Source organism: Melospiza melodia, chromosome 14, assembly GCF_035770615.1.
Source record: "Melospiza melodia melodia isolate bMelMel2 chromosome 14, bMelMel2.pri, whole genome shotgun sequence".
Lineage (NCBI taxonomy): Eukaryota > Metazoa > Chordata > Aves > Passeriformes > Passerellidae > Melospiza > Melospiza melodia.
The window spans coordinates 11,083,888-11,095,161 of NC_086207.1; the positions used below are offsets into that span (position 1 = coordinate 11,083,888).

Consider the following 11,274-nt stretch of genomic DNA (forward strand, 5'->3'; position numbering starts at 1 on the left):
GGGTTGACAGGGCCCTTAAAGATCATCTAGCTCCAACCTTCCCTGCCATGGGGTAACACAAGGTTATGAGAAACCTTGATGATGGTCATGATGATGTAACTGTAACAAGGAACAAAAATAAACAGTTTGCTGCTACTGAGCAGGGATCAGCCCCACCTCTGCTCTCAACACCTCCATCACTAACTGTAATCGTGAGCCACCTCTGGCACTGGTCTGGCTGCACAGTGAACCAGCTCAGCACCCTAAAATGACTGAAAATCAGCCCAGAAATAAGATTCAAAAAGAAGGTGGAATTTTTCACTGGGTTAGGAACCCACTTACCTTGCAGAGCAAGCAGCATGGTGAGGCAGGGACAGCAAGAGCCTCCCTGGGGCTGTCAGGCTCTCAGTGCCCAGGTCCTGGCCAGTGCTGCCCACAGCACCTCCCAGCACACCGCACACGCCTACAGCCTTCACTGCCTGACAGCAGCTCAGGTGAGCAGCTCTGCTGGCAGACCCTGCTCCTTCCCTCCCACAGCAAGAACAGCTGCCAGATAACAAGTCCCTCCTATCCCCCCAACCCCAGGAGGCTTCACTGCCTCCAATTTTAGGTAGAAAATTGAAGCCTGAGCCTTAAGTACCTGCTGCCAGCCAGGTTTCTTTTTGCTCTGCATGCCAGGTTTCTACCAACTATAAAAGCAAATAAAATCTCTCCCACTGTATCTCATCACAGGTTTCCTAAACTGACCATAATTTGGAAAAACCCTGACCAATGTTTTTACTAACAGGAGTCTGTGTTAAGAGACACAGAACTCTCTCTTTTCCCTTTCTATTATTTTTATAGCCTTGAAATTCATTTAAGAGATAGGACATTTTTCACCTCTACCTTGCAAATTAATTTCCCGTAACTCAAAGCACCCTGCTCAGATAAACCCTTCTCTCTTCACCTTGTACACAACTGAGCAGCAGCCAAGGACAGTTGACTTAGAGCTGAATAATATGCAGTGGTGCTAAATGAAAATTAAACCATTAATATTTTAAAATACCTGATTTCCTGGATAGTAAAAGTGAAATGTATCATTTGTTTAAACTATCCTATTCATTATTTCTTTCCTCATTTCTTAACACCCAGCCACTAACAAGAACCTACATAAATAGAGCTTGAACTTTCATCTTGGGAAGTTTAATCTGAAAGCTGTTCAGGAATATTTTATTCCTTTTATCAGAATATTGATGGAAGTCATAATTCACCTTAATGTGAGAAAGTTTCCTTCCTTCACTAAAGAAATTCATCAAGGCATTTCTTGTTGGAGAGATGTGATATAAATCCGCTTGCTTTTTCCTCTGTTTGATCTCAGCACTTTATGAATTTTTGATTGCCTGCTCTTAATTTTCCACAAGCAAATTCAATTAAAGAAATTAAAACCCAGTAGTTCAACCCTGATTGCCCCATCAGCAAATGGCTCTTTTATTGCACAGTGGATGACATATGCCACACTCTCCTGGTGCTGCCGGAGCCCTTGTAAAACCGGATCAGGAAAAACCTTTCCCTCTTTATTGGTGCTATTAGGCAACAGCTATTGACCGCCCAAGCCAATTCAGCAGCACTTCCCTTGCTCAGGCAATAGTCCAAGGGCTATTGAGAATGAAAAAACGCCCTTGGAGTAAAAAAGTCAGTCATTGTGTGCGTGTCAAACCTTTCACAAGGGCGAGGTCCCTTCTCCCCGGAGAATGACACATGACTGAGCCCGAGAAACAACCGGGCACGGCCGCGGGGCAGGGTGGGGCTGGGACACCGCCACTGCCAGCCTGGGGCCGGGATCACCTTGATACAAAGGAGCTGCACTCTTACACTGCAGGGCCTGGATGGCACCGGTGCCTCTTTTGGGATACAAACCACCGGTGCCTCTTTTGGGATACAAACCACCGGTGCCTCTTTTGGGATACAAACCACCAGTGCCCCTTTTGGGATACAAACCACCGGTGCCTCTTTTGGGATACCAACCACCAGTGCCCCTTTTGGGATACAAACCACTGATGCCTCCTTTGGGATAACACCGGTGCCCCTTTTGGGATACAAACCACCACTGCTCACTGGCACTGCAGCCCCTGTTGCTGAACATTGGCCATCAGCAGTGCACAGGTTTCAACAACACTGATATTATCATGACAGTATAATTTGCTGTGATGCATCCACAAACTTTGCTGTGACCAGACCATCTCCTGGGGCAACCTTCTGCAGTTACTGCCAGCCTGACAGACTCACAAGTCCTTAAAATAAATTAGTATCCAAAAAGCACGTCTGTTTAGGTAATTCCCCAAACTAAACCCACTGTTTAAAGAACTTCAAGGATTTCAAATTCATATAAATTCCCTTTGAATTTAAAATTATTCTTATAAGCTGCCCTTATTATAATTAGTGGAGAACATATTTTTTTAAATATTTCTATTTTTAAAAAGTTTTCACTTCTGTGGTAGAGAATGTGCACTACAGCAGAGCAAAGAAAAACTGCTCTTCTTAAATGCTTGTAGTACTTGAGTGAGGCAAATCTGTACTCCACTAAAGACACAAGTGCAAACCATCATTCCATGACCTCAAACATCACTTACCCAACTCAAAAAGTTTCAGTCCTGGTATGGCTTCATGAGCAAAAGGCTCATGATAATGTGATTTTCTCCTCTAAGGTAACCTCAAGAAGAGCATTTTCAGAGAGGAACTACATGGACAATTCAGCCTAGGATGGATTTAACACTTGCAGTCCAGCCCAGGGGTCATTAGGCCCAATTACCTAATGAACATCCCACATCTGTGGTGCAGGTATTGTCACGGCACAGCTAAACCCACAAGCATTTTAAAACGTGCTGACTGCAAAACAACCTGGTTTGCCAACTGACTAAACCAGGCCTTTGCTTCTGTGAGCTTTTTAGAGAAAGCTGTCAATCATGCTGTGTGCATTCCTCCTCCAGAAGTCAGTGGGTTTGCTGTAAGGAGCAGCTTAAAAGCTGTAAAGATTAATAAATATCTCTTCTTAGAGACAGCCTATCCACAAAGACAATTTGGTGGAAGCAGGGCAAGGAAATAGAAGATTATTCCTCAAACATAGTCCTTAAGAAGACACTGTTAGTTGTTCAGAAAGCTGAAAGAACACATTTACATTGGTTTTACTCTGCCAGTTGAACTGTGCTTCAAGAGCTCTGGAAGACAGCCAACATGGATGAAGTTCATATCTATGAACTCCAGAAAGCAACACAATGTGCCTTATTTCAACTGATTCAGACTGATATTAATTTTCTGTCAGTTACTGTTTTTAACAGTATTGTAGCTATTACAGTGAGGGAAGTGGCTGAAAATGTAACATTTGTCTCTTTGGCCTAATTCACAGGGTGGGCTGAAGAGAAAATGAAACTTCTCAGGTGGGCATCACTGCACTTCTGCACAGGCAGGCTGCTCACTGTGGGTCCTGTGTAAGGCCTGTGGGACCAAGCTGAAAGGAACACATGCTTCTGCCCAGGGTGAATGTACTATTTTCTACTGTCAAAATCACTACACTTTATAATCAGTAACTTTTTTTAAGGACTAAGTCACTGAATTTCTTTTGGGTGCAAAAGCATTAGCCACCTCCTCAAATTCCCATATTTAAACATCCTAAAGGAAATTTGAGAAGTAACCTTTCCCTTTAGATCTTGAGCATAGCAGTGTTACACTTCCAGGTAAGTATGTTTAGGTAAGAATTTCAAATATCTTCCACAAGAATTACAGACTAAACAACTTAAGCTAAAGAAATCTTGTTAAAGAATGTATTAATTCCCACAGCTTAAAATATCTGATTTAAACCTTGCTATCTACCCTACAGAGCATTCAACAGATGCACATAACAAACCTTCACACACCCAGTATGGGCAACAGAGAAGATGGTTTTGAAATGGTTTCCAATTCCAAGCATAAGCAAGTTCTTTATGGTAAGTTACTGTATAAAAGCAGTGAAATAGTTAAGGTAAGAAACACAGGCTTATTATTGTCATTTATTTTAAAAACCTTATTCAAAATATTAAGTGATACAAGTCCAAATACAATAAAAATTACTGCAAGAAAAGAGTTTTGGGATATTTTGTTTGTGCTTTACTTCCTGTGGTTATGAAAAGAATGCATTTAACAGTAGGATATAGAACTTTTAGCATTTCATTCCTAAAACAGTATCATGCCTTCAGACTCCTCATGCCAACAGGCGTGAAATTGATTTGTTTCCAAATGTTACATAACTACTTGAATACCAAGTTATTAATTATGGGGTTCTGATTCACCATTATTTACAAACATATCAGTCTGAAAACTAAATCACAAACAGAATGTACAGAAAACTAAAATTTTATATTTTACAACTCATGAAAACATAAATAATGGAAGTACAAAAGACAAAATTAAAAAAAAAATCCAAAAAAACTACTGTAGCAGTAACTTGATTTACACTAATGCATAAATGTTTGTCAAAAATGAGAGTGCACTGTCCACTGACTGGCACTTATTTTCACCTGTCTGTTACCTGGGTCAGAAAAAGAACCAAATAAATTATTCTTACAGTTTCTCCCATTTATAATATAACAAATCACACAGCCATTTCCCAACTGTCTTAAAATTCAACAGAAAGCTCTGATGTATTGAAAGCCTGTCAGCTATCTACATTTTAGTAAAATTATTCAACAAGGCTTGTTTTCCACTCATTAATTACAAAGACAATGAAGTCATAAATAGCAGAGATAAAAAAAAGGAGAGTCAAGAAGGTGCATACCTTCACAAACACCTTAAACATTTTAGGAAATATATGGTACAGAACTTCTGAAATAAAATGTGTTATACATAATTGTTATAAAATTATTTATGGCATGAACACATATATAAATTATTAAATTGCAATTCTAGCTATTTTGCCAAAATAGGATCAAATTATGCACCAAGAAAACAGAATCAGAAAAAACTAAATGAAAGACCTGCAGCATTTAAGCACAGAAAAAAGTAATTATATTTTAAGTTTGCAATATAGTGGAATTTATGAGCCATGTAAGTGATTAGCAAAGAGATCATTAATTTGATTTAGTGATGCCAAAGTCATTAATTTATTAGACCTAAAATATTTTATGCTTATTTTTTTGTAGTATGACTATTAAGACTGCTCCAGACAGAAGGGAATGATGCTTAATGAATGGAAAGAGCACTAATTTATTAAATTGTCTATCTTCACAGTTGATATAAAACCCGACCAAAGTAGCAAACAGATGGATCATGCCCTTGATCTTCCATGAGATTTAATCTCCAAAACATCCAGGTCAAAGAGAGTACATCTCATTTCTGTACAAGCAGCTTATTTAGAATACCTGAATATCATTACATGACTGGGCAGGCAAAGAGTGCTAAGTTCAGCAAACTCAATCCCAGTGCGTTCAGAACACATAGTCATTGGTTATTTTCAGGGAAGGCATGGCTTCGTTAACGTTCTGGTCCAAACGATGATATTCCACTGTCCTGGAGCACAGGCCATCCCTCCATCTTCGGCTCTGCACCAGCAGGAAGATCTGAAAGATAAACAGCACAACTTGGAGCTGCTGTGCAGAAACATTCTGGGTTTGCCAGAGCTTCACAGTGGCACTGACACCGTGGTTTTACCCCCCGTGCTGGCAAGGGCATTACTGCAGCAAAGACAATTCATTTTCTAATCACTTAGTTGAACGGCTCTCAGATAAATTTTCAAAATGCAACAGCCTTCATCATCTTCCCCTATAAAGAGTTGGCAATGCACATTACAGACAGGCCACTGCACAGTAAGAAGGTTTTGGGGTTTTAGCTGCTTTTTTTTCAGAGTCCTGTAAATCCTCACCCAGAGCAGTGCTCTCCCCCAACGATAAACACTAAACTTTCCTCGTATCTAATAAGTAATCTATGGTTTTATGCAAATTTGTGCATGCAACTCTGTTGTGCCTGGTTGGGCTGAAGTTAGATTTTAATGCTAGCAATATATTTTGGAATAACAACAATCTGACTATTTTTGAGACACAGTGAATTAGTTTGTACTGAAGAAACATTTACCTGAAAATAGTAACTTAGTAGCTTCTCTATGTAAAACTGGAAGCAGCATTAAACATTTTCTAAAAGTCTGTAGTTACACCCTCAGAATGTCTATGATATAAAGACCATATCAAAGTGACTATTAGAAGGATTATCACAATCATAACAAGAACATTCCCACACCATTTGCAGTTAAACCTCCCTTAATTTCTTGTCTTCCTGTGCAGAAAAACAATTAGTTAATCGTTCACCCCCACTTGACTTGGCTCAGGTCTCCTTTATAGAACTCATGTTGTGCACTGCTTTTGTCCATTACTGTACTGATTAATTACTGATGTCACCAATTAATTCATTTTCTTATTGTAAATATTTGATTCAAGTTCTTTTTCATTGTGCAGATAAAAATCACACTAATGATCTGCACATTAGTATCACCACAAGACTAAGTGGTCAAAGATTTAATTCTTCAAAAAGCTAAGTCCCTCTTCTTAAAAACATGTACAAGGGAATGCAACTTTATTTTAAACACTCCAGCTGTTTCTCTCAACCTTTCAGAGCACACCTACCTTCCTCTTATTGTGATAGGTGACATAAACAACAGCTACTAAGAAGGCAACTACAACCAGATGAAAAAAGAAATGGCTGTCTTCTTCTTCATCCAACCCTGAGACAGAAACAGCTTTAATCTTCTCATCAAGGGTCTTGATCTCCTCATTGTAATTACTGATGGTGTCAGAGTTGTCATCTTCTGAAATCTCTAGGAGGTCTGGACTGTATCTGGAATTTGGTGTCATTTCATAAGCATAGTCATCTCCATCTGACTCCATAGTTTCTTTGATGATGGGTGGGGAACTATTTATTGTGCCTTTCAAATCTGTTAGAAGATCTTCTTCCTCAATTTTAGTAGCTTCAGAAGCATCAACATCCACCTGTGACACTGGACTAGCAGGGACAACAGGTGACAAAGAGTCACCGTTTGCTGTAGGTGGCTTTCCTGCAGTCACCGAATTGATTTTGGCCTCCTTTCTCGCTGAGGTTAAACTCTGCAAGCTGTCTGTCAAATTCTGGGATCTACTCAGTGTTTCATTCTCACTTGCAGAAGAAATATTTCTTGTAAGAACTTCCTCTTTCACAGAACCTGAGAAAAGGATGAGAAACAATCAGCACTATGCACAAGGCACTGACTTCTCTGACAGAAAACTACTGCCACAAATTTCCTTCACAGACAAGAAATCACATGAAGAACACAGCATATGTGACACTGCAAACTTTTTAGCATTCAGATGCAGAAATAGATACTCCTCCACTTCGGCAACTTCCAAAGAAAAGTCCTGAGTGGACAGGAACTCAAGTTTGGAAGCACATGCCTTCCAGATTAGTGTGGGAAAGTGTTCCTGAAAAACACAGCACGCCTGTTTTCCAGACATAGGAACTTCAAAGAGATGTCACCCTTCCCTTTGTGCATCCCTGACATCCTGCAGACTCATACATGATTAGCATTTTGTCCATCATCACATTCTTCCTCCCTCTGAATGAGCTGAGGTCTACAAAGGAGGCTGTTCTCAGGAAAGCTTTTCCTGCAGTTAAGTTTTTCATCTTTCACCATTGCATGTTTTACCAACAAAGAATGAGAAAACACTGCCAAGCCCCTCAGTCAGGACACAAGAGAGCAGCTCCTCTTCCCAGGCACTGATTTTCATTGAATTTGTAGACACTGAAACAGATTTCCAACCTTCCATTACCTCAAATGAAACTTCTGAACCACGGGTTAAACACAAACACTGCCCATGCTCCTGGAGGAAAGGCTTTTGTTGGCAGCAATTATTGTACTCAATTAAGTCAGAAATAGCACAGTAACAATGCACCCTCAGGCAAATTCACAATCTCTCCAATGCTGGGAGGGCTTTGCAGAACTACATAAAAAACAAGGTGAGCACTAAATCCTGACACAGAGCCCACTGTCCCTTTTCTTTATCCAAAGGCCAGTAAAAAAAAAGATGCAGACAGAATTTAATAGCCAATTTTTTAAAGCCTAAAAATTAACAATCTATTCATGTTTGCAGCACATCACTACCAGATTCAAACCCAGAGGCACCCTAAAAAATGTAGAACAAATTTTAGACTTTCAGCCTGCATTTTCATTTAAAATGGGAAACCATCCTTGCCTTTAATTTTGATATGCCAAACTAATTTTTCATTTTACAAAAGCAGCAATACTTTCATTAAACATTTTCAAGGCTCACGGGAAAGTTGCAGACTCTAGAAATGAAGCATTCAAGCAACTGCTCGTGTCAGGTTACGTGTAAGTAAAATATTACAGAGGGGACACTGAATCATGTTGTTCATGGAACCTGGATATTTGCTGAGGTTCAGGTACAACAGAGCTCTTGTTTACATGGCACACTTCTGCAGGATGAATTACTCTTTAACCCAACTGTAACACACAGGAGACTCAACTCATCCCACGTGAAGCAGACACCACAGTGCCTCTCTGCTGAAATTCAAAGTCAACCATTTCACAGCTAACACACTTTTTATTGCTGAAAAACTACTGATCTGAATTATGATATCAACATTAACTTGTTCAGTTCTTATCCAGGACAAGTTTAGGGAATTCTGATCTCTCCTCAGGTTTAAGCCAGCTGAGATAAATATGAGGAAAGGCAGTTGCAAGGTAATTTCCTATTTTTGGGAGCTGGCATATTGTGAGTGAGGTCAACCTTACTGCTACCCTCCCCAAGCAGACAAAACCTATTAGAGAGTAATGGCTGAACTGTCTGAAATACAAACAAGAATATTTTGCCTACAAACCTATTTTGCATCTGGCCTTACACTTCAAGTTAATCTTGAATTGATTATAAAACTGAGGTTTTAGAAGAATATATGCTTAAATGCAAGGCTGTTGCTGCACCTTCAGACTGAGAAAGAGCAATTTCCTATTATTCCTAAAATATGCCTGGGTTTTTGTTTTAATAGCAGCTGGAAGTTTAGCAGCTAAACCACGACTGATTTATGGTATTTACCCCAAACTATTTGGCATTATAAACGGTGGTTGCACTGTTTACAATTACACAACACTGTCAGATTATTTTAGATCCAGAGATGCCTCAGCTTCAGAAACAGATACTAATGTTCAATTACGGTGACAGAATTAGCAACACAAACACTGCACATAAAAAAACATGTCATGGCTAAAATTCATTTCCAGGAAAACTGCTTTTAGAAAGCAAGTTGTTTCATGACTCCTGAAGTTAAAAACTCTTCATTTCCTTAAGATTTGTCCCAAATTCTTACTGCCTACCCATTAAAGCAGATGGGGAGCAATACAAATACACCTGGTGTGCAGATACATACTGACTGACAAGCACGGAAGGAACTATGGATCAAACAGTTCCCTTTTTTCCTTCACTAATTCCTTTCTCTTTACTGCCCAGCCAGTACTCCATCCAAAACAAAGAGAAACTCACTGCCCCTGAAACACACATTTCTTACCAGCCTTTGGTTACAGCCGTCTGTAGTTTTAAGGGGGAGAAAGAAAACAACTAGGAGTCAACTTGCAGAATAACATTAAGCTTAATTTCTAGGGGAGGGAAGACTAAAACCAGGCACGCAGACAGAGTATTTAGAAAAAGAATCCCAAATCTGATGAATGAAGTGACCAGCGAAACTGCTCTGCACAGCGACAAAAGCTCTGCACACCTGGCAGGCGGCCTCCCGCCCCCCGCTGCCCTTCCCCCGCGCACAGCCCAGCGCCCGCTGCCCCCAGCCCGGCCCGAACCGACCAGAGACCGGGGCCAGCCCCGGGGCCAGGCCCGGTCACCTCACGGCACGACCCGCGCCGGCCGAGGCCGCACAGCGCTCCAGGCCCTAACCTGAGAGACCGGTGAGAGAGACCGGCGGGGCCACCGCGCTGCGCCCACAGCCCGCAGCCAGCCCCCCCGCCCGGCCCCGCGGCGCTCACCGGGGGATTCCTGCCCGCGGGCCGCCAGGGCCCAGCCGCAGAGCAGCAGCAAGCACAGGGCGCGGCCCACCGGGCCCCGCCGCTCGCCGCCGGCCGCCGCCATCTTGGACCCCTCCGCGGACGTGGCGATGGCGCCGCCCCTCGTGAGGCGGCCGCGCACGCGCGCGGGCGGGAAGGCGCGGGGCGCGCGCAGGGGCCGAGGGAGGTGTCACAGGAGCGGGGAACGGTGGAATGGTGGCGATGGAACCGTGCGGTCACGGAGTGCTGGAATCGCACAGCATGGAACCAGCGGGGCTGGGTAACCTGTTAGACCGTCCAGACCAACCCTCCAACGGCCCTGCCACCGCCACCGTTACCCTAAACCACATCACCCAGCGCCGCATCCCGGCGCCTCTGAAACCCCTCCAGGGCTGGTGACTCCACCGCCTCCCTGGGCAGCCGCTCCAATGCCCGGCCACCCCGACAATGAAGAGGTTTTCCTGAATATCTGATCTTAATGCTCCAGTCTCAGCTTTAGGCTAGTTCTGCTCCTCTGCCATGCTCCTGGGAGCTGACAGCGCACGGTTCTTTTGAACCGGTGATGTCTGGAAGGGCCCCACTTCTCCCAGGAGCGCTGCGTTAAATGTCTGAGACGGGAAATACTTAGTAATGGCTCCCGGTGAGGGAAGGGCAGCCTTGCCCAACTTGTGGTCTGTCCCTGAGGTGGTGGCTCTGCAGTGTCCAGTTAGGGGAAGCCAGCCTTGCCCAACTGTGAGGTGCCTCTGCAGTGTCCCCGTGAGGGGAAGCCAGCCTTGCCCTGGTGGCTCTGCAGTGTCCCCGTGAGGGGATGCCAGCTTTGCCCAACCTGTGGGCTCTCTCTGAGGTGGTGGCTCTGCAGTGTCCCTGTGAGGGGGATGCCAGCCTTGCCCAAGCTGTGGGCTGTCCCTGAGGTGGCTCTGCAGTGTCCCGGTGAGGGGGATGCCAGCCTTGCCCTGGTGGCTCTGCAATGTCCCAGTGAGGGGATGTCAGTCTTGCCCAACTGTGGGCTGCCCCTGAGGTGGTGGCTCTGCAGTGTCCCTGTGAGGGGGAAGCCAGCCTTGCCCTGGTGGCTCTGCAGTGTCCCTGTGAGGGGGATGCCAGCCTTGCCCTGGTGGCTCTGCAGTGTCCCTGTGAGGGGGAAGCCAGCCTTGCCCTGGTGGCTCTGCAGTGTCCCTGTGAGGGAGATGCCAGCCTTGCCCTGGTGGCTCTGCAGTGTCCCTGTGAGGGGGATGCCAGCCTTGCCCTGGTGGCTCTGCAGT

General features: G+C 43.6%; 1 protein-coding gene across 1 annotated transcript; it reads right to left on the reverse strand.

Annotated features, from left to right (window-relative positions):
* Positions 1-3,988: 3,988 nt before the first annotated feature.
* On the reverse strand, positions 3,989-10,100 carry C14H5orf15 (chromosome 14 C5orf15 homolog). Its single transcript, XM_063168678.1, has 3 exons — positions 9,998-10,100; positions 6,603-7,174; positions 3,989-5,546 (listed from the first exon to the last, which is right to left on the reverse strand). Exons 1-3 carry the CDS (start codon positions 10,098-10,100, stop codon positions 5,415-5,417), a joined length of 807 nt encoding a protein of 268 aa, XP_063024748.1. The 3' UTR covers positions 3,989-5,414.
* Positions 10,101-11,274: the final 1,174 nt, after the last annotated feature.

Bases quoted from the DNA above. Each gene is read 5' to 3' on its own strand.
- C14H5orf15 (XM_063168678.1), bottom strand. From the start codon at position 10,100: ATGGCGGCGGCCGGCGGCGAGCGGCGGGGCCCGGTGGGCCGCGCCCTG. The intron at 7,175-9,997 runs GTGAGCGCCGCG...TCCTTTTCTCAG, and splicing joins CCGCGGGCAGGAATCCCCCG to GTTCTGTGAAAGAGGAAGTT. The intron at 5,547-6,602 runs GTAGGTGTGCTC...TTTATCTTTCAG, and splicing joins CCTATCACAATAAGAGGAAG to ATCTTCCTGCTGGTGCAGAG.